Genomic DNA, 27,949 nt, shown 5'->3' with positions numbered 1-27,949 from the left:
GTCAATCAAATAAAATCCTTTATAGTCAAATGTATAAAATCCTTCACTTGACAAAGAAGCTTCAGCACTGAGCCATACGACTCATCAAAATAGCCATAGATGGCTCGCGAGCCATAGGTTCTCGACCCCTGATCCATCCATTCTTTTATTCAACCGTCCATTCATCTTTTACCAATGTTTGCAGCCGTTTCTGGAAAAATCCTCAAAGAAAATGCTTGACAGTGGACGGGACATGGACGAAACATCAACAAACCAGGAGACCACTTGAGATGCCTTCGCCATGTAAGATACCTTCATGTTAATAGTCTTTAATACGAGCGCCAAATATCACTTTTTCGTATGCCAAAAGGTGACTTGACTGCGAAGTAGCTTTTCCAACACCATGATTGCCATCTTTATTCTTCTCGTGAGCTGCCAGATCTTCACCCTGGCTCTGCTTTCAGGTAATCTTGCTGGATATAACCAATAAATGTGAATAATAATTATAAATCTTGTTCCATTAACAAATAATTTTGCTAGATATAATAACTTTATACCTTTAATTCATAAATATGACAACTCTTGTGATTTTGTATGGAAAGAATAAATGAAGGCTGTTTGACCCTAACCCTAACCCTAACCCTAACCCTAACCCTAACCCTGTTGTGACGTAGTGTGGTTGTGAAACCGCAAAGCACTGCGTTTTGTAGTGAGTGATGGAGTTTTGGCCAACCACAATTGTTACTGTTCGAGTTTTAGAAGCCACGACCAATCAGAGACAAGTTTTAATATTGGCACAAGCCAATAAACGTGATTCAAAGTTTGCAAGCACTACACTCTGCCACACCCAACGTCATTGAGCTCATTGAGTGTTATGGCGGACTCCGTAAACATAGTCCCAGAGTCAACAACGAGAAGGAAACAAAGCATGCACCGAAGAACGGCGGTGCATCTGTCATGATTGCCGATTGAGCGCACCTGCGACTGCTTAATTGGCGCCAACAGCCTGGACAGCTGATTGGCTGATGCACTCTTTTTAAACCCCCGGCTTCCAAGCAGAAGTCGTCAGATAGTTATGCGAACTGTTGCCCCCAGTTCAGTAAGCCCTTACATCCGACCTGTTCCTGCCCTGCTTTTCTCTGCCTGATCTTCGTTGCCAACCTGTTTCCGGACCTGACTTTGCCCCGTTCTGCCTGCCTGTTACCTGATCTGTTTTGCCCCGTTACCTGCCTGCCTCCTGTTGCAGACCTTGTTTCCGAACTTGACACTACCTTTGCTCTCCAGTCCCAGCCAGCGACTTGTAATTCCCGCCTGTCTTCGAAGTTTCTCTTCCGCATCTCCTGCTCCCCTTGGTCCATCGATCCTCGGATCGTGGAAGCAAGCCCTTCTCCCCTGCCTATCAATAAAACCGAGTAAACGAACGCTACTGGGTCCTGTTTCCGTTCCTGGGTCGTGACAACATCACTTGTTTGGACCTATTTTGGTTTTGACAAAGCGGACGTGGAACAGAAAAAAAAACGTCCTTTCCAGAATTTGCTTTCGCGTGGTTGCTAGGAATTCACTGGGGAGCCGAGGGGGCGCCAGCCTGCAAAAGTTTGGGAACCATTGATTAAGTGGATGCAAGGGTGTGTGCCAGGGATAGATGGGAATGGCTGATATTGACGCAGCTCGAACTGGCTAACCAAGGCCCCCGGGTAGCCTACTTGGGCCAGCGGGTGGTCGGGGTCAAACCATATGATGCAGAGGGGGTAAACCAGTGTATGCCTTCGGGCTGCTCTGCAACTCAACTCAACCCTTTTAGTGCTGTGGGCAAAATGATCAGTGTCAGGTTGGGAAGAGCGAATTTGAATGAATTTTTGGTGAATGTGAGTGTGTTCTTGACTCTAGCCACATCCTAATAGGGGATATGGCTTCGCTATATAAATAGATAGTGACTTGTAGTATCTATGACTTGTTTTTCTAGTTTTTCTACTGATTTCTATTTTTTTCTGCTCATAAAACATACAATTCTTAATAAAGATGGTATTGCTCGTTTCAGTTGTTTTTTTAATCTTTTTATTAATAGTAATTGTAAAATTAAATTGTGTATCCTAATAAATAAATCGAACAAATAAAAAAATAAAATGAAATGATATGATACAAAAGATAATAATAATAAAAAACAAGATTTAACTATAATTAACAAACAACAAAAATGATCAATAATAAAACACTTAATACTTGTTTTTTTTTTATTGTTGCTATCATTTAGGCTTGTTTTTTATGTTTATTTTACTAAAATAAAAAGCAAAATTACAGAATTTTTAGAGTGAATATATACTTTTGAAATAATTTGTTTTCCGCAGCAACAGAAACGCAAACATTTTCTTATTTTTTTTTAGAGAGCCACACCCTACATTTCAAGACAAAATTCAACAAAACTGCCATACATGCTAATTCTTCAGAACATTTTATTTTACCGTGTGATGTTTAAATATTTGATAAAAATGTATGAAATAAAGATAATGCCATATCAATATACATACGCCACTCAAAATTTGTTTCTCTCCTGCAGTTACTTAAGAGTGTTAAGGCTCATCTTGACTGCCATTTTTGTCCTAAAAATGGTTTCAAAACAAGGTGCAAGCAAAGTCCTTTTGTAAAGACGTCACAAAATACTGAAAACAAGGATACCAACGTATTTAGCCTCAGTGCACACGGCGCTGTGTATAGCTCCGCCCATTCCTACAGCTCACCCAATCAAATCGCTCTAGGTGCGTTGCTAGGGCTTTTGGGTTAAAGTTTGTTCTGTGGGTTTTCATCATAATGTGTCTCAACAATGAGCATAGATTTTTAATGAGCTTCCGTATAAAGGATTATTTAGCCATTTACAGCCACATCGGGCTCTGTTAGTATGACACCCGAACTGTAAACTGCTGTAAAAATTGTGTCCTGTATATACACGATTGAACCCTTGTAAACAATATCTATAACAGTTGCAAAAGTTTATTTTATCTCCAAGTCATGTGTACTCATGAAAGGAGACATATATAGCTTGCGAGCCATGGGTTTCCCCACATCTGGGTTAGCTTAACACTAAGAGAAACGAAGACAAATTGATTAAAACATCAAAATACGGGAAAAGAATACAACATGGTTTATGGCATCCATGATTCACCATTGTATAGTAAGGGATCCTGTAAGTAATTTTTCACAAAAAAGGAAAACTTTTCCGCGGTGTGAAGGTTTGTAGCATGCCACCCACATACATGCATCCATCCATCCATTATCTGCACCGCTTATCCTCAGTAGGGTCGCGGGGGTGCCGGAGCCCATCCCAGCTATCTTCGGGCAGTGGGCAGGGGACACCCTGAACTGGTTGCCATCCAGTCGCAGGGCACACACGGACAGACAATTCGCTCATTCACACCTAGGGACAATTTGGACCGGCCAATTAACCTGACAGGCATGTTTTTGGAACGGAAACCGGAGTGCCAGGGAGGAAACCCACACAAGCACAGGGAGAACATGCAAACTCCACACAGGTGGTTCGATCTCATGACCTCAGAACTCTGCCGCACACGCGCTAACCACTGCGCCGCCGTGCTGCCACCCACATACAGTCCCGATAAAAATGAACACGCTATCAAAAAGTGCCTTGTTCTCAAAACAACGCCTGCCGTCCTCCGTCAGAGTCCTGTTATCAAAATTCCCGAGTCAAATTCTGCATTTGGAACAGCGTGATCCGTCATTGAGCTAAAGCCCAGTCAGTGAATATCTTGCGTTAAACTCAATAAACGTAACTTGTATTCAATCGTACAAAATCCTTTATAGTCAAAGGTATAAAATCCTTCAACATGAAAACAAGCGAATGTATCAAGACACCAGAGTTTCTTGTTATGTACCCTTCCCAGGCCAAAGGATCCCACCCCCCACAAGAACCCCTCCGAAGCTAAAGTACCTCTTGGAGCCTCCCGTCTACGCAGAAGTGGTCGGCCGCCGTGGCGAGAACGTCACTCTGCCCTGTATCCTGAAATTCAAACCCGAGGGCTACAAAATCAAGTGGAGCAAACTGGAGCCGGGACGGGTCGGCCCGGAAAACATCGTGATGATATCCGACGCCCGCGGTTTCAGGCGGCACGGTCGGCTCGGCCCTCGGGCATCCCTCCGAGGGGCCCACGATATGGACGCCTCCCTGCTGCTCACGAAACTGGAACTGCGTGACGGCGGCGGGTACCGATGCGAGATCATCGACGACATCGAGGACGAGAATGTGGTGGTCACGCTCAGGATCCAAGGTGAGCTACTGACAGGGTTGGGTAGGGTTACTTTGACTGGATTACTTTCAATGACTTTTGGATTACTCCGATAGCAAATATGCTAATAAAAGACAAAAGAAACTAAATAGGAATAAAATAATGACTCACAACACGTGGTAAGCAATGATCCCTGTAATTTTCCTTACGGGTCTGAGCGTTCACCTAAAGTCAGTGAGCAGCGCTTGAAACAACAGTGAGCAACCGTAATCCCAAGTGTGGCTGGATAATTAATTATCAGACACGTCCAAAACTTGACATTAAGTTACATTTTGCTGAGTTTCCGGCAATGCAAAATTATTTTTGCACTATTGCAAAGGTTGTACGGCCTACAAACGTCGTTTGTTCTTACAATTCTTTCACAAGATATCCTTTTTTCTAATTTCCTGATATATTTTGTCGCATAACATTAACATTTTGGGGGGCTTATTTAGTCGGTTGTAAGATACAGAACTGTACTTAATCTCATTTTTTAGTGGAAGTACAATGTTGGCAACAAGATTCACTTGATAGAATTGGAAATTATTTGAATGCAACACAAACTTTTTCTTCTTTTTTCCGTGTTTTTTTCTTTTAAATTTCTTTAAAAAAATCTCATTGTGTTAATTTTTTCCTAGCTGTTACTTTTTTCTTTTTGTTCTTTATTTACTTTTTTCCTTTGTTTCTTTCTTTTCTTTTTTTCTGTTTTTTTTTTCCTAAAAATGTCCTTCTTTTTTCTCTTCCTTTTGTGTCTTTTTTTCTCAGCTTTTCACTTGTCATGGTCGCCTTGGCGACCGGTCTGCCCGCCCCCTGGACCCAGCTGAAGCAGTTCAACTAATCGAGTGTCTGCTATTTAAGGCTGGATTGTGGGTTTGCGGGTGCGGGCTCATTACATATACACACTCCCGGTCTGTTATGCCTTGTCCTGTTTTAGTTTAAAACATTGTCCGTTCTGTTATGCCTTGTCCGGTTTAGTTGAGTTGGAAGAACCAACTGTTTGTTTTGTCATGTCCCAGAGTTTTGGACAACTTTTATTTTGTTAAATAAAACTTTTGGATCGTTACGCAATTGAGTTCTCCCTTCCTGCCTCCTGCCCCCGTTCTGGTCCGATCATCCCCACTCCACGCCACCACGCCTCGTGACATCACTACTTTTTCGTTTCGGTATTTTTTTTCTTTTTTGGTCTATTCCCTTCTTCCTTTAAGTCATTTTGTGCATAATTTGACATAATATTTGGTCATGTTGGGATTAAATAAGCAAAAACAACCTGAAGAGCCTTTTAGGACATGAAAGAGCCGGGTTTTTTTTGTGAGCCGAGCCAAAGAAGCCGGTTCCCCAAGAAACTCTATTAACTTTACCTAACTTCGTTCTCCTTCGACTCGACTTCAAAATACCGCATTTAGAACACAGTGTCAGGGGAACCCGTGTATTTTGACCTTCATGCACTGTAACTTTGACTTAAGCCGCTTCCTAATTAGTAATTTTGAGCCCTGATTTTTGTGCGCTGGCTAGATTTTCTTTTTTTGTGCGCTGAGAATGTGCGAGCAGTGCGCAATTGCGCACGCGCGCAGCATAGAGGGAACACTGGTGGTAAGCTTTCTCTCCTGGCTTTGATCTCTTTGATCTCCGGCAAAACGAACATAAAATGCGACAGAAACAAAATGAAAATCAATCCAAACATAATTTTTGCTGTTCCATGTATTCTGTTACTCCCCAAGCCTGCACAAAATGGAGTCATTTTATTCCTATTTAGTTTTTTTTGTCTTTTATTAGCATATTTGGTATTGGAGTCATCCAAAGGTCATTGAAAGTAATCCAGTAATCCATTGGACTGATTGACTGCGGTATTTTTCTTCTTCAGGTGTGGTTTTTCCATATCAGAGTCCGAAAGGTCGATACAGGATGACTTACCACGAGGCTGAGGCTGCGTGCGAGGAACAGGACGCCATGCTTGCCTCTTATGAGGAACTCTATAGAGGTAGAATAGAATTATCCATATTTTATTGATAATAACTCAGTGAGCATCGTTTAAAGCAGGGGTGTCCAACTCATTTGAACTCGGGGGCCACACGATAGAACAAACATTCTGTCCGGGGCCGGACTAGTAGATTAAAGAGAAAGAAAAAGAGAGATAAAGAAATAAGAGAGAGAGGGAGGGAAAAGGAGAGAGGGCGGGACAAAGAAAGAAAAAGAGAGAGAGGGAGAGAGCGTGAGAAACAAAAGATAAAAAGTCGTGAGAGAGGGGGAAAAGAAAGGGAGAGGAAGAAAGAAATCCAAAGTGAAATAGAAAGACAGAAGGAGAGAAAAGAGAAAAGAAAGTGCAAAGGGTAGGAAGAGAGAAGGAGAAAAGGGAGAAAAGGAAAAAAGGAAGTTAGAGCAAAGGAGGTTAAAAGACACAGAAAAAGAGCAACAAAGGAAGAGAAAAAAAGAGACACAGAGAGTGAAAGAGACAGAGTGGGAGAAAAGGGGTGGAAAAGAAAGAGAGAGAAAGAGAGAGAGAGAGAGAGAGAGAAGAGAGAGAGAGAGAGAGAGAGAGAGAGAGAGCACTCAAGGGGCAAACAAGGAGAGAGGAGGAGAAACAAAGAGAAAGAAGAGATAGAAAAAGACAGAAAGAACACAAGATAGAGAGTGACAAAAAGTGAGAGACAAAAAAAAACAAGCAGGAGGAATGAAAGAGAGAGAGAGAGAGAGAGAGAGAGAGAGAGAGAGAGAGAGAGAAAGCGGGAGAAAGTGAGAAAACGAGAGAATAAGACATTTTAAAAATATATAAAAAAATGACAGTGAGGTTAAGAAAGAGAAAGAGAAATAAATACAAGTACAGTGTCTTTGTGAGAGGCACCTGGCTTTGGCAACATCATTGACATATTTCAACCTGCAGCTTGTTTTTCTCTTGCGCTTCTCTGAGTGTTATCTCGCGGGCCGGATTCAATCCCTTAGCGGGCCTGATCCGGCCCGCGGGCCGCCTGTTTGACACCTGTGGTTTAAAGAGATTATAAAAGACCATTTTTCTTTTTACAGTGAGCTAACAGGCGCCAAACCAGCCAGGCTTAGCCATCTGCTAAACAGGGCTAACCGGGACCGAGCAGCAGGCTAGCTAGATAGAACGTGTAGTGTCTATCCCCAAAATCATTCAGAAATGTTGCAGCGTGTGTTCCTTTTTTGCTTTCGCCTCCTTTTAGGTAGTTGATTGTGACTTTTGTGTCTTGGGCAGCATGTCTTGCAATTCATATAATATTGTCCTGATAGCTTCCTGTTAGCGTCAAAGCTAAGGATTCCAGTTTTGTTTGGTCCAGGATATGTTTAAAGGGATTATAAAAGACCATTTTTCTTTTTCAATTCGGCACAGAACGTGTAGTGTCTATCCCCAAAATCGTGCGGATATGTTGCAGAATATTCCACACGCCGCAGAAATTTGACTTTAAAGTTCACTGATTTGGGTCATATCCTGTAGAGCTTCTGTAGAGGTCACCATGAACAAGAAATTAGAAACAATGGCTGGCGCCTTTGAAAAAATAATGGAGATTGTAGGAAACAGCAATTCATTTCTGCTTGGAGAAATTGGAATTCTGGGGATTTCTTTCTGTTTTGTCCGAGTTGCGTGCTTTGATCTCCCAAATTTGTGATGTATCTTTACGTGCATGTCGTGTACAGCGTGCGTTCCTTTTTTGCCTTCGCCTCTTTTTAGGTAGTTGATTGTGACTTTGTGTCTTTGGCCGCATGTCCTGCGATTGATATAATATTGTCCAGATAGCTCCCCGTTAGGCTAAGGATTCCAGTTTTGTTTGGTCCAGGATAGCCCTGTTAGCAGTCAGCTAGCTAGCTAGCCTGCTGTGTGCCTGTTGTTTTTATTCCGGCTGGGTTAGGGTTTATTGCTGTGGCTGTTTTTCATTGTAGGTTCTTGGATAGCCTGGCTGCTTACTGCATGTTTTGGGTCCACCAGTCTCCTATTTTTTCGCCAATCAGTCCTGGTTAGCCCTTTTCAGTAGCCGGCTAAGCCCGGCTGGTTTAGCGCCTGATAGCTCACTGTATGTTATTATTAATAATAATAATAATAATAATTTCCTTTGTATTGTCATTCTTTGTAACAATGTATTGCCAGTTCGTCCCATTTTGGCTGCTTGTTATGCCATTGCTGCACGGACCTACGACCTAACGCCGAGGCATTCTCCACAAACACTGCCAAAACTTACCAAAACACTCAAAATCTTTTCGACTAATTAATTTGGACACCAATATGATGACTGGCTTGCTAGGTTGCTAGTGTTCTTCACATCACGACACAGCCCAAGAAGTCAAAGACGAGACATACTGTCTTGAAAATGCATTATCTCGGAAAATAATTGTAATACTGTATTTTCCGCACTATAGGGCGCACCGGGTGATTGGGCGCACCCCCAAAAAATAGTTTTTGGTCCTATATCTTCCATAGATAAGGCGCACTGGGTTATAAGGCGCTACAATGGGAACCTCGACAAAACAGTCAGATGATTCAGTCCAACTTCTTACCCCCTTAACATTCCCAAAGCTTGCAAAGAAGCAAATACGTGTCGTAGACACGTGCGGATGCGGTGTCCGTACGATGTCACTCAAATGCATCGTTTCAAATATCATTCGGAAGGTTAAAGTCTTGGGATTCAAGAAATGCCAACCATTCCTTAGTTTCTATTTTCTTTTTCGCCGAGTTTGAGTTGAATTCACTCAACTCATCACAGCAACATCAAGATCGTTCTAGAACAAGATACCGGGAAAATATAAAGCCGCATAGCTCACCTAAGTTCTCACGTTCAATAATAATACGCAACAATGGTCTTCTTACAACCGTGAGTGAAGTAAATCCAGGAGAGTCAAATATTTACAAATACAGACTAATGAAACATGTTTCTTTATGGTGTAGTTTAGCAAGCTTGCTATTCAGTCATCTTTTTCGGCCAATTGCAGGGTTTGTTTTGGGCCTCTAGCCTATCCGAGGCTCCGAATAACTTCAGCCAATGTTGTGGAAAATAGACTTGCATTTGTAGAATAGATTTGTATATATTTAGAAAGGAATGTAGAAAGACTTGCTTACAGTTGTGAGAGAATGTTGACATCATTTCGGGAAGGTCCTTGGCAGCCTTAAAAGGGCATGGGACCTGCAAGGACTCTCTGAGCAAACTGAGGCGAACAACATGTCCTAATAAGGGTACGACAGCATCTTCCTTGTTGTTACGTGAGATCTCGGCCGCCTCTTGGGTTGTACTCAAATTGAAGCTATAAAAGCATTGTTATGGCTGGAGTTCTCTGAGTTCTTTGGGATGAGGCAATAAAGAGCTCCCCCTCATGGCAAGCCTCCGTGTACTTGATTGAATCACGTAAGAGAAGACTTAAACGAATAACGAACCTGCATTTTCTCCAACACCAATAGCGATCGATTTAGCTGATGATTGACACATCTTTTTCGGCCAATCGCAGGGTTTGTTTTGGGCCTCTAGCCTATCCAAGGCTCCGAATAACTTCAGCCAATAGCGATCAATTTAGCTGATGATTGACACATCTTTTTCGGCCAATTGCAGGGTTTGTTTCTGCCCTCTAGCCTATCCGAGGCTCCGAATAACTTTAGCCAATAGCGATGGATTCAAATGATGATTGACACTTTGGTTAGCTAATGAAACGCCGGTATATAAATCCCAGAATACACCGCGGACTACTCCACGTTCGGGGGAAATTCGAGTCGGCGGCTGTTGCGTAAGTTGCGAGACCTTGCGATTTAATATTGAGCCATATATAAGGCGCACTGTATTATAAGACGCAGGGTCAGGTTTTGAAAAAAATTAAGACTATTACGTGCGCCTGATAGTGCGAAAAATACGGTACTCTTTACCAATGTAGACAACATGCATGTATTATTTTCTCACATTTTGTATGTTTTAGAATATTTGGGTATCCGTCTAAACAAAACTGGACAAAACTTCTATCATTGTTGACTGGGGGCTTTGTTTACGTTTTTTTTTTTTTATATTTTAGAATGTGTATGGCGGAGAAGAAAATCTGTACGGATCATGGATATATATTGAGTGGGGCTAACAAGTATTTAGTCAACCCCTAATTTTGCAAGTTTTCTTACTTGGAAAGATTAGCAAGGCCTGTAGTTGTCAACATGGGTAAACCTCAACCATGAGAAACAGAATGTAAGAGAAAAAAATAAAAATAAAAATTGAAAATGACATTGTTGATTTTAAAGAATTGTTTTGATAATAAAGAAGGGAAATTATCACGGTTGCCATGGCGCCCAATTGGCCCCGCCCGTGTGGTCAGCTTGTTGACAGATTGGCTCCCTGTCAGTATGTAAACTCTGACCTGTCAGTCCCCTTTTGGTCGGTCCGTCTGCGAATCTCTGTTTTTACACGGCAAGCCCTTTTTCGCCCGTTTTTTTGCTCCTGTTTGTCTCCCGCTACGATCTGTTTTGATCTCTCTCCCTCTCTCTTTTTCTTTCCACTTCCGTATTCGGTTTTCGATCCGATTGCATGAGCGGCTTGCTTCCTGCGTCCAGCGAGCATCGGATCACGGGTGCTGCCCTTCCTCTTTCCATCAACAAACTTGTGGTTAGCGCTGCGCATTTGGGTCCTGATCTCGTTCTGGTCATTGCAGTTTACCCATGTTGACGAATACAGGCTTCTCTAATTTTTTTGTGTAGAACTTTCACAATTGGGGGTTGACTAAAAACGTATTTGCCCCAATTTATAACAATTTGATATGCATTTTTAAATTCCAATACTGTACGTCACTGTCTGGCACATCTTTGCTGTTGCTATACACAATTTTCCAATGTTTATAGCCCCCCTCCTCACTTTTTTACAGGGGCATTGAACCTACAGTATGTTCACACATTCTAAAGTGTATCTCTAGCTCGGGTTTACTCAATAACCCAGCAATACACAAAAATTAAATTTTGGTTTTAAATTTGTCACGTTAACCCGTAATGGAAAATGTTGAAGACCGGCTAACGCTGCAAGATTCAAAGTGGGACTAGCATGTCATGCCGCCTAGCTCCCGGATGCTAACGTGGAGCTACCCGGAGCTACCTGGCTTCAGCGTTGTTAGGGACAAAGACACAAAAGCCTGCGGGAAGCGGAGAGGAGGCGGACTCGCTATCTATGTGAACACGAGGCGGTGTAACCCTGGGCGCAAAGATTTCTATCTGCTGCAGGGACGTCGAACTTTTGGCCTAGCGTGTGACGTCATCCACTCCGCTGTTGCTAAACTACGACACAGCACCCGGAGGCCATCCTGTTAATCTGTTAATAAACAACAAAAGGATACTGCTGGAAGTGTGAATTTCCCCACGAAGATGAATTAAGTGTCTATCTCTCTATCTATCTAGCATGGACGGAGGGTCTGGACTGGTGCAAAGCTGGCTGGCTCCAAGATGGAAGCGTCCGCTACCCCATTATCAAGCCCCGACCCCCCTGTGGAGCCCAAACGCACCCCGGGATTCGCCAATACTCCCCGAAGAGCAAGAAAATCGACCGCTTCGATGCCTTTTGCTTCACTTCCATGACTGAAGGTCAGTTTAGATAACACGCGTTAAACAGGCGGCCCGCGGGCCGGATCAGGCCCGCTAGGGGATTGGATCCGGCCCCCACGCTCAGAGAAGCGCAAGAGAAAGAGAGCTGTAGGTTGAAATAGGTCCACTGAATGTCGCCAAAGCCAGGTGCCTCTCACAAACGCAGTACTTGTATTTCTCTCTCTCAAATCTCTTTCTCTCTCTCTCTCTTCCTCCATTTTTCTCTTACTCTCTCTATCTCTCTCTCTTTCACTCTCTCTGTCTCGTTTTCTCTTTCTTTGTTCCTTTTTGTCTATTTCTCTCTATGTCTTTTTTTCTTCTTTTGCTCTCGCTTCATTTTTTCCTTTACTCTCTTTCTCTCTCTCTCTTGCTTTCCCCTTCTGTCTTTCCCCTTTCTTTTTCTTTCTTTCTTTGTTTCTTTCTCTCCTTCTCTCTTCTCTCCTCTTTTTCTCTCTTTCTATTTCTCTTTGGATTTCATTCTTTCTCGTTCTTTCTCTCACTATTTCTGTTTTTATCTGTGTTTCTCACGCTCTCTCCCTCTCTCTTTCTGTCCAACCTTCTCTAACTTTCTCTCCCTATCTTTGTCTTATTTCTTTCTCTCTCTTTTTTCTTTCTCTTTGATCTACTAGTCCGGCCCCCGAGAGAATGTTTGTTCTATCGTGTGGCCCCCGAGCATAAATGAGTTTGACACCCCTGGTTTGGACTAAACTCAACTGAGTTGGAGGCCGCAGATGCTAGGGTCCGGGTAAGGTTGGGCAAATTGAAGTTTTCCACCAAAACAGCGTTAAAAAAAAAACTAATTAGTCTCTTCTTAAAGGGACAGTATCTTATATTTGTTGAGTAGATGTCGCTGTCATGTGTAGTGTAACCAAAAATGAGTCCAGGGAAGGTTACAGACTACGGAGACTGAAAGTGTGCAAAAAGTACCTATTTACTCCCAATTCTACCCAGCCTTTTGTAAATACAGACAAAGATAACGGTTTTTTTCTTTTTTTTGCTTTATTTCAAAGGAACTTGATCCACAGGGAATTCATTTTTTCCCTCAAAATGTGAAATGTTTCAGCCCTCTTGTTCAAGAATTTTAAATGTACTCACTTTTTCTAGATAGATGTCTAGATGTCTAGATGTCTAGATAGATAGATGTCTAGATAGATAGATAGATAGATAGATAGATAGATAGATAGATAGATAGATAGATAGATAGATAGATAGATAGATAGATAGATAGATAGATAGATAGATAGATAGATAGATAGATAGATAGATAGATAGATAGATAGATAGATAGATAGATAGATAGATAGATAGATAGATAGATAGATAGATAGATAGATAGATAGATAGATAGAGACAGATAGATGTCTAGATAGATAGATAGATAGATGTCTAGATAGATAGATAGATAGATAGATAGATAGATAGATAGATAGATAGATAGATAGATAGATAGAGACAGATAGATGTCTAGATAGATAGATAGATAGATGTCTAGATAGATAGATAGATAGATGTCTACATAGATAGATAGATGTCTACATAGATGTCTAGATGTCTAGATAGATAGATAAATAGATAGATGTCTAGATAGATAGATAGATAGATAGATAGATAGATAGATAGATAGATAGATAGATAGATAGATAGATAGATAGATAGATAGATAGATAGATAGATAGATAGATAGAGACAGATAGATAGATAGATAGATGCTTGTCTAGATAGATAGATGTCTAGATAGATAGATAGATGTCTAGATAGATAGATAGATGTCTAGATAGATGTCTAGATAGATAGATGTCTAGATAGATGTCTAGATAGATAGATGTCTAGATAGATAGATAGATAGATAGATGTCTAGATAGATAGATGTCTAGAAAGATAGATAGATAGATAGATAGATAGATAGATAGATAGATAGATGTCTAGATGTCTAGATAGATAGATAGATAGATAGATAGATAGATAGATAGATAGATAGATAGATAGATAGATAGATAGATAGATAGATAGATAGATAGATGCTTGCCTAGATAGATAGATGTCTAGATAGATAGATAGATGTCTAGATAGATAGATAGATGTCTAGATAGATAGATAGATGTCTAGATAGATAGATAAATGTCTAGATGTCTAGATAGATGTCTAGATGTCTAGATAGATAGATAAATAGATAGATGTCTAAATAGATAGATGTCTAGATAGATGTCTAGATGTCTAGATAGATGTCTAGATAGATGTCTAGATAGATATATGTCTAGATAGATGTCTAGATAGATGTCTAGATAGATGTCTAGATAGATAGATAGATGTCTAGATAGATAGATAGATAGATGTCTAGATAGATGTCTAGATAGATGTCTAGATAGATAGATAGATAGATAGATAGATAGATAGATAGATAGATAGATAGATAGATAGATAGATAGATAGATAGATAGATAGATAGATAGATAGATAGATAGATAGATAGATATGTGTCTAGATGTCTAGATGGATAGATAGATCGATGTCTAGATAGATAGATAGATAGATAGATAGATAGATAGATAGATAGATAGAAAGATCGATGTCTAGATAGATATGTGTCTAGATGTCTAGATGGATAGATAGATCGATGTCTAGATAGATGGACCGACGGACGGACAGATAAATATATAGGACACAGATCCCTCATTTTCATTGAAAAAGAAAATTTTCTGAAATGTATGATTTGAAGTATTTTTTTCCCATTCATTTCTGTTTTCTTTTCCCCTTCTTTCCGAGGGCACATTTTTCCTTTTCTTTCATTCTAATTTTCCTTTCCTGTTTTCTTTCTCTCTAAATATGGCGCGTGTCCTGCCCCAGGTTCCGTCTTCTACATCCAGGGCCCCTTCTCCCTGGGAGAGGCCGGAAGGGCTTGCGTCGGCAAGGCGGCCGAGCTGGCCTCGGTCGGCCATCTTTACGCCGCCTGGCGTTTTGCCCGCTACGAGCGATGCGATGGCGGCTGGCTCCGAGACGGCAGCGTCCGTTTCCCAGTCAGGAATCCCAGGACCCGCTGCGGGGGGGTCCCCGAACCCGGGGTCCGCTTTCTCGGCTTTCCCGATAATGCGACCCGGCTCTATGGGGCTTATTGCTATAGGTAATGGGACAACTGCTGAAAACAGGAATTAGCTACAGTTAGAATAGAATAGAATAGAATATACCTTTATTGTCATTCTTACAACATGGGTTGAAGATATTGTGACAACGAAATTGGACGTGGCACTCCAGGTCCACATTTTAAAGTGAGGATAAACAAAACAAAGAGATAAAGGAACAAAAGATGTTTGTACTGTCCTTGTTGCATAGGCTTTGTTTTCCTCCGGAGGGGCGTGTATGAGGGGGTCAGGGTTGGGTAGGGTTACTCTAACTGGATTACTTTCAATGACTTTTGGATTACTCCAATACCAAATATGCTAATAAAAGACAAAAGAAACTAAACATGAATAAAATGACTAAATTTTGTGCAGGCTTGGGTAGTAACGGAACACATGGAACGGCAAAAATGATGTCGGTAAGCTGTTTGGATTGATTTCCATTTTGTTTCTGTCGCATTTTATGTTCGTTTTGCCGGAGATCAAAGGGATCAAAGCCAGGAGAGAAAGCTTTCCACGTGTTGTGAGTCATCATTTTATTCAGGATTGTGATCCCAACACGAAAGTGGATCTTCCGTAGCAAGCGATGGCGGTGTCAGGGACAGAAAAACGGGTCGATAGCCGGGACAGGAGAGCAAAAATGTGGCCGGGGTCAGAAACAGGTCGTAAGCCGAAACGGGAGAACAGACGTGGTACGGATCAAAAATGGGTCGAAAGTCGGGACGGGAGAGCATACGTGTTCAGAATCAAAACATGTCGTAGCCGGAGACAGACGGGAGCAAAAACGGGACAGGTGTGAGTCAGGGTCGAAAAAAGGCTTGCCTAGTATACACTGAGGTTCGCAGACGGACTGACAACTGGGGAAAAACAGGACTGGGTTCAAATAGTGACAGGGAGCCAATCAGAACCCAAATGGCGCCAAATAAGCGGTGATTCGAATCTGTAATCATGACAACCTTTGCCAATCTTCTTATGGTTTGTTTCCTGGTTTATTGCGATAAGAGCAACGTGTCCATGCAAATTATCTGTGCTTTACTGCTAGCTCTGCTAATGCTATCCTCCTATTGAATTCCTGGAAAGTATAGATCTAAAGTTTACGCGAGGTGGGCATTTCACGCCGAAGTTGCGCGAAGCAACGCGTACCAGTTATGAAAACTGGTAAGCATCCAGACTTTTAAAAGCTTTTAGATCAGCACCTGTGTATGGGGATACTCCATTTACAATATAGTGGTACAGATTGTGTGGACTGAAGTCAGTCAGACTGGACAAATTTGTCAAGACCAGGACGGAGACATGACCCAATTGCGTTACGTTTCTCACAAGTTTTATTAAAGGAAAGAAGAAGGGCTGCGCCCACGATCCGGAGTTCGCTAGGCACGAGAAGCAAGTCGCTCTCATACTCAGTTTGTGATCCGAACACGGAAGTGGATCTTCCGTAGCGAGCGATGGTGGTTTCAAGGGCGGAAAAACAGGTCCATAGCCGGAATAGGAGAGCAAATACGTGGTTGGGGTCAGAAACGGGTCGTAATCCAGGACGGGAGAGCAGACGTGGTCGGGATCAATAATGGGTCGTAAGTCAGGACGGGAGAGCAGACGTGGTCAGGATCAAAATGGGTCAACGCCGGAGACAGACGGGAGCAAAAAATGGAACAGGTGGGAGTCAGGGTCGAAAAAGGCTTGCCTAGTATTCCCTGAGGTTCGGAGACGGACTGACAACAGGGGACTGACAGGATTGGGTTCAAATAGTGACAGGGAGCCAATCAGAACCCGCGGCAGCTGAGTCACATCAGTAATCATGACAGATTTGCTTACATCTGTGAATGTGTCAGAGGGGAAATGTATGGGTCAGTAGCTAGCTCTGCTAATCCTATTCTCAATTTCTCTAAATAGCGCTCTAATGCTAATGTGCTTTCCGACATGGAGACCCATCTCATCCGACACCTGCACAATATTGGTTTGACTAGTCTGCCACGGGTTCTAAATGGTTCCTTGCCACTATTTAAACCCATTCCTGTCACTCTCCTTTTCTCAGTCTGTCTGCAAACCTCAGAAAACACTAGGCAAGCCTTTTTCAACCCTGACTCCCACCAGTCCCGTTTTTGCTCCCGTCTGTCTCCGACTACGACCTGTTTTGCTCCTGACACCGTCTGTTCTCCCGTCCCGGCTTACGACCTCGTTTTGTCCCCGACTACGTCTACTTTCCTGTTCTGGCTTACAACTCGTTTCCCACCCCGACCACGCCTTGCTCTCCATGTCCCGGCTACTGACCTGTTTTTCCGTCCCTGACACCGCCATCGCTCGCTACGGAAGATCCACTTACGTGTTCGGATCCCAGTCCGAACCCCGTCCAGCAAACACCGGATCGTGGGCGCAGCCCTTCCTCTTTCTTTCAATAAAGCTTGTGGTAAACGTCACGCAATTGGGTTCTGTTTCTGTTCTGGTCCTGACATCATATATCAAACCAATACAAAGTCATAGCACAAATGCCAGGCCTTAAATGCTTTAATAAAATACACAAAATAAAAACATCATTCATCAATAAAAGCAATGCTAAAAGTTCTCGTTGGCTCCGCTGTATTATTATTTGGGTATCGGCATTTTTTTCAGTGTGTCGACTAAGGTTAGTTTCAGGGCAGGAGACGTTTCAAGAGGAGTGACATTCTGTTTAATGTGCCGGGAGTGGGGAGCTTCTTTGTGTGTGGACTTCTGTGGTGCCCTCCTCCGTCACTGCCGAATGGGGAGTCGGACCCAAACGCAGGTCTGCACGTGAAAAAAGAAAGGGAAAAAAACCTTGAGTCATTCTTGAATGAAATTTCGTTTTTTGGGATCTGTCTTGAAATAAAATCCAACCGTCCAAAGATGGTTTCCTGTCAAATCCAATAACCACAAAATAAACGATGTTTTCAGTGATAGACCATTTTGCTTGATATAATCGTTTCTTGGTATCATATTTGACTTGGTTTTCCATTTTTCGACTTTTTAAATACCGTATTTTCCGCACTATAAGGCGCACCGTGTTGTAAGGCGCACCTTCAACGAATGATATATTTTTAAACTTTTTCCATACATAAGGCGCACCGCATTATAAGGTAATTGTGCAATTTTGTAATTGTAATCCTGTGCAGTCCTTCGAGACATTTTTGTGATTAAGGGCGTCATAAATAAATGTGACTTAACTTGACTTGGCTACTGTAGAGGATGTAGTTACGTTATGCAACCGTTAGATGGTGCCGTGCTAAAGGGAATGTTAACAAAACAGTCAGATAGGTCAGTCAAACTTTTTTAATAGATAACAAACAAGCTTTCCACAACTCCATTCACTCCCAAAATGAAAAAAACAGCCGTTTTATTATTTTCTCTGAGGTAAAGCATTTTCGTGACACATCTTTGAACAACAGCAAGGCATAACATTTTACTTTTCCTCCATTTAGTCAACACGCAAAAAAACATCCGATACTGTTAGGGTAAATTAAACGTTAGTGCAATCGCAATATAGTGACACTCGTAATGTGCAAAAACAACAAGTGCAAAACAATAACAGTAAAGCAATAACATAATAACTGTAAAATGTAAAACGTTGTAGTGGGTTTTACATAATTCACCCATGGAACCATTGTTTAGTTAGCGAGTTCCTAGGGGGACTCTTAATTCTGCCGGCTCGAGCCACTCTCGTGTTCGATTCATTAATGTTGTACTCTCTCGCTTCTGCTCTATTCCCGTGTTCTACTGCGTGACTGATCGCCTTGAGTTTAAACTCTGCGTTGTAAGCGTGTCTCTTAATAGGAGCCATTTCAGGGTCTTTATACAAACGCACAAACAAAAGAGAATCGTTGTTTAATATTTCCCAGTATGCACAGCGCTCTTCTTCTACGCGAAAAATGGAGTTGGTGGCTGCTTACCATAAGTTGCGAGACCTTGTAATTCAATATTGATCCATATATAAGGCGCACCGGATTATAAGGCGCATAGTCAGCTTTTTTTAAAAAAATTTAGATTTTATGTGCGGAAAATACGGTATTTTTTCTCACAAAACAAACAAAATGTTGTGATTCTGCGTTGGACCCGAAAGGAAGCATCGCAAGGTGGTCAAAACATGGCACTTAATGACAAAATATCAATAAAATAACCAAAATTGATCAAAACCACAATTAAACTGTCTAAAAACGGAGAACAAAAACCAAACCTCAGTAACCAGGTGGAACTGCAAAAGAGTGATGCATATTGACAAAAACCTGACTTCAGGTACTGTCCAAGACGTCCTTATGAAGGGTGCGGCTAATTAGGGACAAGTGTGGGGTGATTGGACACACTTGTCCCAATTACAATCCAATTAGGCGCCCCCTGGTGGCGCGCCAGACCCTTATTGAGAGATACCCTCATATAAGCAAAACTAACTTAATGGTATTAATCATTTCAAGTTGTATTTTTTTCATGTTTTTGCAAATACTATTTTTTTAGATATTGTGAAAATTGCATAGTCTGTATAAATCACAAATACAAATAAAGAATACAATTATAAACCAAATGCAAAAACTAAAAAAAAAAAAATTAAGAATAAGTATTTTGAGCAATATTTTTTCATGCTTTTTCAGATATCGTCACAAAAAATGTGAAAAATGTAATAGGTATATAATTAACAAACGAAAAATAAAATTTGCAAAAAACAAAATACAAAGTTAAAAAAAGGCTAAAAATATTGTGTCAAGAGCTTTTTAACTGAAAGAAAGATGAAAAGAAAGAAGGACAGAATTACAGACAAACGGACGGACGGACGGGCGGACGAATGGACGGACAGACAGACAGGCGGACAGACAGACAGACAGAAAAAACAAACACGGAAAGGAAAAAAACACAGAAAGAAAGACAGAAAGAAAGACAGAAAGAAATAAGTACATAATTACAGAAAGAAAGACAGAAGGAAAGAAAGAAAGAAAGAAAGAAAGAAAGACAGAAAGACAGAAAGACAGAAAGACAGAAAGACAGAAAGACAGAAAGAAAGTCAGAAAGAAAGTCAGAAAGAAAGTCAGAAAGAGAGACAGAAAGAAGAAGGAAAGAAAGAAAGAAAGTCAGAAAGAAAGAAAGTCAGAAAGAAAGAAAGAAAGAAAGAAAGAAAGAAAGAAAGAAAGAAAGAAAGAAAGACAGACAGAAAGACAGAAAGAAGGAAGGACATAATTATAGAAAGAAAGAAAGAAAGACATAAAGAAAGAAAGTCAGAAAGACAGAAAGTCAGAAAGAAAGAAAGACAGAAAGTCAGAAAGAACAAAAACAGACAGACAGAAAGAAAGTCAGAAAGAAAGACAGTCAGAAAGATAGAAAGACAGAAAGTCAAAATGGCAGGAAGAACAAAGACAGAAAGAAGACGGAAATAAGAAGGACAAAATTACAGACAGACGAACGGACGGAGGGACGGACAGACAGACGGACAGACGGACAGACGGACAGACAGACAGACAGACAGACAGACAGACAGACAGACGGACAGACGGACAGACAGACAGACGGACAGACAGACAGACAGAAAAAACAAACACAGAAATAAAAAACAAACACAGAAAGAAAGACAGAAAGAAAGACAGAAAGAAATAAGTACATAATTACAGAAAGAAAGACAGAAGGAAAGAAAGAAAGAAAGAAAGAAAGAAAGAAAGAAAGAAAGACAGAAAGAAAGACAGAAAGAAGGAAGGACATAATTATAGAAAGAAAGAAAGAAAGAAAGACATAAAGAAAGAAAGTCAGAAAGACAGAAAGTCAGAAAGAAAGAAAGACAGAAAGTCAGAAAGAACAAAAACAGACAGACAGAAAGAAAGTCAGAAAGAAAGACAGTCAGAAAGATAGAAAGACAGAAAGTCAAAATGGCAGGAAGAACAAAGACAGAAAGAAGACGGAAATAAGAAGGACAAAATTACAGACAGACGAACGGACGGAGGGACGGACAGACAGACGGACAGACGGACAGACGGACAGACAGACAGACAGACAGACAGACAGACGGACAGACGGACAGACAGACAGACGGACAGACAGACAGACAGAAAAAACAAACACAGAAATAAAAAACAAACACAGAAAGAAAGACAGAAAGAAAGACAGAAAGAAATAAGTACATAATTACAGAAAGAAAGACAGAAGGAAAGAAAGAAAGAAAGAAAGAAAGAAAGAAAGAAAGAAAGAAAGACAGAAAGAAAGACAGAAAGAAGGAAGGACATAATTATAGAAAGAAAGAAAGAAAGACATAAAGAAAGAAAGTCAGAAAGACAGAAAGTCAGAAAGAAAGAAAGACAGAAAGTCAGAAAGAACAAAAACAGACAGACAGAAAGAAAGTCAGAAAGAAAGACAGTCAGAAAGATAGAAAGACAGAAAGTCAAAATGGCAGGAAGAACAAAGACAGAAAGAAGACGGAAATAAGAAGGACAAAATTACAGACAGACGAACGGACGGAGGGACGGACAGACAGACAGACGGACGGACAGACAGACAGACAGACAGGCAGACAGGCAGACAGACAGACAGACAGACAGACAGACGGACAGACGGAAAGACAGACAGACAGACAGACAGACAGACAGAAAAAACAAACACAGAAATAAAAAACAAACACAGAAAGAAAGACAGAAAGAAAGACAGAAAGAAATAAGTACATAATTACAGAAAGAAAGACAGAAGGAAAGAAAGAAAGAAAGAAAGAAAGAAAGAAAGTCAGAAAGAAAGTCAGAAAGAGAGACGGAAAGAAGAAGGAAAGAAAGAAAGAAAGTCAGAAAGAAAGAAAGTCAGAAAGAAAGAAAGTCAGAAAGAGAGACGGAAAGAAGAAGGAAAGAAAGAAAGTCAGAAAGAAAGACGGAAAGTCAAAATGGCATAAAGAACAAACACAGAAAGACAGAAAGAAAGACAGAAAGTCAGAAAGAACAAAGACAGACAGACAGACAGACAGAGACAGAAAGAAAGAAAGAAAAAAAGAAAGAAAGAAAGAAAGAGAGGCAGAGCGAGCAAGTCCGGGTGACAAGAGAGAAAAGAGTGAAGAGAGAGAGAAAGAAAGAATCAAACATGCGGGGAAAAAGAGAAGAAAAAAAGTAAAAAGAAAAACATGAGAGAGAAAACAAAAATTCTACGAGAAAACGACGGTAAACTATTTTCAGAAGAGGCTTGAAAGTCGGAGGCCGATGCGCCGGCTCCTTACCCGGGAGGCACAAGATGGCGGGCTCCTCCCAGTGGCCCCCGGGCAAGCAGGAAACCAGGGGGTCCCGTTTTTGCAGGAAGCCCGGCCGGCAGCCGTAGCGTACCTTGGCCGAGGTCTGGTAGCGCGTTTGGGTCTTTCCAAAGACACGGGCGTTGGCAACAGTGGGTGGTTTGCCGCAGGAGGCTGATGGGAATTCACAAGCGAGAGAAGCACAAGAGAAAAATGGGTCAAACAGTGACTCAGATGGCGCCAGTCTCAAATTACCCCCCGATTACCATTAATCGACAGCAAAAAAATCAGTTTTGGCTATGGGGCTGCATGCCCCGACAACCTCGCTCAAGTAGAATGCCCGACAACGACATCAAGCCCGGCAACCCCGGGCCATTATGCTTTCTTTTAAATAAAAGCAAAAAGAAAAAGGCATCGTGGGAGGGAGTTTAGCCAATAGCATAAATGTAACTTCATGATGCTGTGTCTCCAAGTGGGACAAAAAAAGATATCGTGATAATATTTCTGGACATTTTTACAATTAACACTAAAATTCATATTTAGTTTAGTAGTATTACTGTAGTTTTTTTGATTATCTTTGTATTATTTTGGATTTTTTTGTGTATTTCTGTAGTATTTTGTTGTATTCCTGTAGTGTTACTTATGTAGTGTTTTGTAGTGTTTCTGCAGTAGTATTATTCTAGTAAATCAATATTTGTAATTTTGTTGTATTTCTGTAGTATTTTTGGAGTTTTTTCATAGTAGATTTTTAATATAACTTGTATTTCTCTGTTTTCTAGTATTGCCATATTTTTTATTATTTCTGTAGTATTTAGTTGTATTAATGTAGTTCTACTTTTGTAGTATTTCGTAGTATTTTTGTAGTGAATACATATTTGTAATTTTGTTGTATTTCTGTAGTATTTTTGTACTACAATATAATATTTTTGTCGTTTTTTCATAATAGATTTTTTTTATATAGCTGTAGTATTTCTCTTAAAGGTTTCTAATATTTCGATATTTTGAATTATTTCTGTAGTATTGTGATGTATTGTTGTAATTTTACTTTTGTGGTATTTCGTAATATTTTTGTAGTAAATCCATTTGTAATTTTGTTGTATTTCTGTAGTATTTTTGTAGGTTTTTCATAGTAGATTTTTAATATAACTGAAGTATTTCTCTTAAAGTTTTCTAGTATTTCCATATTTTGAATTATTTATGTAGTATTTAGTTGTATTAATGTAGTTTTACTTTTGTAGTATTTTGTAGTATTATTTTAGTAAATCCATATTTGTAATTTTGTTGTATTTCTGTAGTATTTTTGTACTATAATATTTTTGTTGTTTTTTTAATAGTAGATTTTTTTTATATATAGCTGTAGTATTTCTCTTGAAGGTTTCTAGTATTTCGATATTTTGAATTATTTCTGTAGTATTTAGATGTATTATTGTAGTTTTACTTTTGTGGTATTTCGTCATATTTTTGTAGTAAATCCATATTTGTAATTTTGTTGTATTTGTGTTTCATTTTTGTAGTATTTTGTCGTTTTTTCATGGTAGATTTTTTTTTATATAGCTGTAGTATTTCTCTTAAAGGTTTCTAGTATTTCGATATTTTGAATTATTTCTGTAGTATTTTGATGTATTATAGTAGTTTTACTTTTGTAGTATTTCGTAGTATTATTGTAGTAAATCCATATTTGTTATTTTGTTGTATTTCTGTAGTATTTTTGAACTATAATATTTTTGTTGTTTTTTTCATAGTAGATTTTTTTTATATAGCTGTAGTATTTCTCTTAAAGGTTTCTAGTGTTTCGATATTTTGAATTATTTCTGTAGTATTTTGATGTATTATTGTAGTTTTACTTTTGTGGTATTTCGTAGTATTATTGTAGTAAATCCATATTTGTAATTTTGTTGTATTTCTGTAGTATTTTTTGTACTATAATATTTTTGTTGTTTTTTTCATAGTATATATTTTTTATATAGCTGTAGTATTTCTCTTAAAGGTTTCTAGTATTTCGATATTTTGAATTATTTCGGTAGTATTTAGATGTATTATTGTAGTTTCACTTTTGTGGTATTTCGTAATATTTTTGTAGCAAATCCATATTTGTAATTTTGTTGTATTTCTGTAGTATTTTTGTACTATAATCTTTTTGTTGTTTTTTGATTAGTAGATTTTTTTTATATAGCTGTAGTATTTCTCTTAAAGGTTTCTAGTATTTCGATATTTTGAATTATTTCTGTAGTATTTTGATGTATTATTGTAGTTTTACTTTTGTAGTATTTCGTAGTATTATTGTAGTAAATCCATATTTGTAATTTTGTTGTATTTCTGTAGTATTTTTGAACTATAATATTTTTGTCGTTTTTTTCATAATAGATTTTTTTATATGGCTGTAGTATTTCTCTTAAAGGTTTCTAGTATTTCGATATTTTGAATTATTTCTGTAGTATTGTGATGTATTATTGTAATTTTACTTTTGTGGTATTGCGTAATATTTTTGTAGTAAATACATTTGTAATTTTGTTGTATTTCTGTAGTACTTTTGTAGTTTTTTAATAGTAGATTTTTAATATAACTGAAGTATTTCTCTTAAAGTTTTCTAGTATTTCCATATTTTGAATTATTTATGTAGTATTTAGTTGTATTAATGTAGTTTTACTTTTGTAGTATTTCGTAGTATTATTGTAGTAAATCCATATTTGTAATTTTGTTGAATTTCAGTAGTATTTAGATGTATTATTGTAGTTTCACTTTTGTGGTATTTCGTAATATTTTTGTAGTAAATCCATATTTGTAATTTGTTGTATTTCTGTAGTATTTTCGTACTATAATATTTTTGTATCACTGTAGTGTTTCTGTGGGAGTTTTCTAGTATTTCTGTTTTAGAATTTTTGGAGTATATCAGAAGTATTTTGTGGACTTACTGTAGTACTGTAATACTGTCGTATTCATGTAGTTCTTCAGTAGTATCGTACTAAATCAATATTTGTAATTTAGTTGGATTTCTGTATAATTTCTGTAGTATTTTCTTGTATGTTCATTTTTTCTGTATATTTGTATTATTTTCTTGTATGTTGGTTTATTTTTTTTTCTATTTCCATTGCAAAATCTTTGTAGTATGTCCAGTATTTCTGTAGTATTTTGTTGTATTACTCTAGTTTTACTTTTGTAGTATTTATGTAGTAAATCCATTTTTCTTAATACATCAAAATCTTCTCATTTTATTTGTTTAACTAATTTCTTAAAAATAATTATCAATACTGGAATCGATTGATTTGGGTCCATGAATTGAGATTTATCTATTCAAAATATCAACTTATCATGTTAATACTATGTTATTACCAGGTTAGTTATTAAAATTGGGTTAAATAGACTGTACTAAAAAATTTTTTTTACTAGAAAATCTCAATGACACAGCACTGGTGAGATATTTTAATAACAGGTCTGCTGGCATCTCAACTGTCCCTAGGGGGCACCCCGGAGGCGGCAGGCACCACCTTGAGGACTTCTGATCCATACCAATATTTAAATTCCGATTTTCGTATTTTTTGTGTTCGTACGTTGCTTATAGGTTCCGAAACAGCTCAATCGATTTTCGTGAAAATTTACACAGGAGTACTTTGGGCTCCTGGGAGTGTTTTTAGCTAGGTTTGGTGTCAAGACACACCCCCGGTAAACACTGACAAAATCGAAAAACATCTAAATGAATAAAATCAGAACTGACAGAGGCCCTTCTTGCAAGTGAAGGAAAGATGATAGTTGCAAGGCACGTCGCTCCAGCGTCCGCCATCACGCCAAACCATGGCAACGCAATCTTCGCCGGACAGGAAGTAACTGTCCGGCTGTCCTTTGTGCCAGTTGTCATAAATCTGAGATGAAAATAAACGATGTTAACGGAAAAATTCCTGAGAAAAAAAAACATCCTTACCATAAGGTTCCCATCAGACCAGCGAAAGTCCCCCTCGATGGTTTTGTCGTTCAGGCCGATCCACTGGTATTCTTTGTATTTTTCTATCAACAAAAATAGAAAAGGGTAAGGTTTTGTTTTGTTTTTGAGGACTATGTATAGTGTCACGGTTGCCATGGCGCCCAATAGGCCCCGCCCTTGTGGCACCAGCTGCGGCTCATTGACAGATTGGCTTTCTGTCTACTTAAGCTCAGTGCTGTCACGCTTCCTTGGTCAGCCCGTCAACGAATCTCTGCCCCACGAGACGTGGGTTTCGACTCGGTCCTCTTCCTGTTGGTATTTCCTGCCCGGTATTGTTCCCATTTAGGGACATAGGCAGCGAGAGAGAGAGAGAGAGAGAGAGAGAGAAAGAGAGAGAGAGAGAGAGAGAGAGAGAGAGAGAGAGAGAGAGAGAGAGAGAGAGAGAGAGAGAGAGAGAGAGAGAGAGAGACATAGTGAGAGAGAAAAAAGAGAGAGAGAGATAGAACGTGAGAAACAAAAGCAATAAAAGGAGAAATAGTGACAGAGGGGGGAAGACAGAGAGGGAAAGAAAGAAAAAAGTAGATAAAAGAAAAGGAGAGAAAGAGAGAAGGGGAGAAAGGGAGAAAAGAGTGACAAAAGGAAAGTAGGAGGCGAGAACAAAAAAGTTAAAAGACAGAGAGAGAGAGAGAGAGAGAGAGAGAGAGAGAGAGAGAGAGAGAGAGAGAGAGAGAGAGAGAGAGAGAGAGAGAGAAAGATAGAACGTGAGAAACAAAAGCAATAAAAGGAGAAATGGTGAGAGAGGGGTAAAGAAAGAGAGGGAAAGACAGAAATCCAAAGAGAAATAGAAAGAGAGAAGTAGATAAAATAGAATGAGAGAAAGAGAAAAGGGGGGAGAGAGAAAAGAGAGAGAAAAGGAAAAAGGGAGCAAGAACAAAATAAGGTAAAAAATACACAGAGAGAGAGAGAAAGAAAAGAGAGAGAGAGATAAAACGTGAGAAACAAAAGCAACAAAAGGAGAAATAGCGAGAGGGGGAAAGACAGAGAGGGAAAGATAAAAATCCGAAGAGAAACAGAAAGAGAAAGGGAGATAAAAGAGAAGGAGAGAAAGAGAGAAGGGGAGAAAGAGAGAAAGAGTAAAAAGAGAGAGAAAAGGAAAAAAATGGGAAGCGAGAACAAAATAAGGTAAAAAGACGGAAAGAGAGAGAGAGAGAAGAGAGAGAGAGAGAGAGAGAGAGAGAGAGAGAACGTGAGAAACAAAAGCAATAAAAGGAGAAATAGTGAAAGAGAGGGAAAGAAAGAAAGAAATCCAATGAGAAATAGAAAGAGAAAAAGAGAATAGAGAAAAGAGAAGGAAAGAAAGAGAGAAGGGTAGAAAGAGAGAAAGAGAGAAAAGAGAGAGAAAAGGGAAAAAAGGAAGCAAGAAAAAAATAAGGTAAAAAGACACATAGAGAAAGAGACAAAGAGGAACAAAGAAAGAGAAAAAGAGAGACAGATAGCAAAAGAGACAGAAAAAAATACAAGTACAGCGTCTTTGTGAGAAGCACCTGGCTTTGGCACCATCAACTGAACATATCTCAACCTGCAGCTCATTTTTCTCTCACGCTTCTCTCAGCGTTGTCTTGCGGGCCGGATTCAATCCCTTACTGGGCCTGATCCGTCCCGCGTGCCGCCTGCTTGACACCCCTGGTCTATAGTAAGCGAGTCAGGTATCCAAAAGTTAATGCTTATCTGAATAACATTTCAATATCCACATGCTAGCTAGCATACATCAAAAGGCCACCATTGTGACATCCCAGTGTTGGGTTGCATAACATCAGATAGCATCTGAGCTTCCTGAGGTGTAGACCAAACACCAACGGCACCATAGTTCCATCAAAGACAGATGTTGGGTCTCCTGGACAATATTCCCAAAACAAAATCTTCATTTTCAGTACAACTCTGTCA

General features: G+C 39.5%; 2 protein-coding genes across 2 annotated transcripts in view; one reads left to right on the top strand and one right to left on the bottom strand.

Moving 5' to 3' along the window:
• Window positions 1-250: 250 nt before the first annotated feature.
• hapln2 (hyaluronan and proteoglycan link protein 2) lies at window positions 251-16,239 on the top strand. Its single transcript, XM_088327558.1, has 6 exons — window positions 251-282; window positions 350-443; window positions 3,873-4,256; window positions 6,115-6,231; window positions 11,611-11,793; window positions 14,638-16,239. The coding sequence occupies exons 2-6, from the start codon at window positions 383-385 to the stop codon at window positions 14,913-14,915; spliced, it is 1,023 nt and encodes a 340-aa protein (XP_088183684.1). The 5' UTR covers window positions 251-282; window positions 350-382; the 3' UTR covers window positions 14,916-16,239.
• A 1,151-nt stretch (window positions 16,240-17,390) lies between these two features.
• bcan (brevican) overlaps window positions 17,391-27,949 on the bottom strand; it is a 40,437-nt gene continuing 29,878 nt past the window's right edge. Inside the window, exons 10-13 of the mRNA XM_088327557.1 lie at window positions 26,006-26,088; window positions 25,802-25,946; window positions 22,081-22,263; window positions 17,391-17,666 (exon numbers count right to left, since the gene is read on the bottom strand). Coding sequence (XP_088183683.1) covers window positions 17,572-17,666; window positions 22,081-22,263; window positions 25,802-25,946; window positions 26,006-26,088 — 506 coding nt within the window. The 3' untranslated portion in view covers window positions 17,391-17,571. The remainder of the gene's footprint in view (window positions 17,667-22,080; window positions 22,264-25,801; window positions 25,947-26,005; window positions 26,089-27,949) is intronic.

The sequence above is a fragment of the Urocampus carinirostris genome, chromosome 2 (assembly GCF_059441175.1).
Source record: "Urocampus carinirostris isolate Australia breed hairy pipefish chromosome 2, RoL_Ucar_1.0, whole genome shotgun sequence".
In the NCBI taxonomy this organism is placed as follows: Eukaryota; Metazoa; Chordata; class Actinopteri; order Syngnathiformes; family Syngnathidae; genus Urocampus; species Urocampus carinirostris.
Note: the sequence above shows the minus strand (reverse complement) of the source record. Positions and strands in the feature narration are given on the sequence as shown.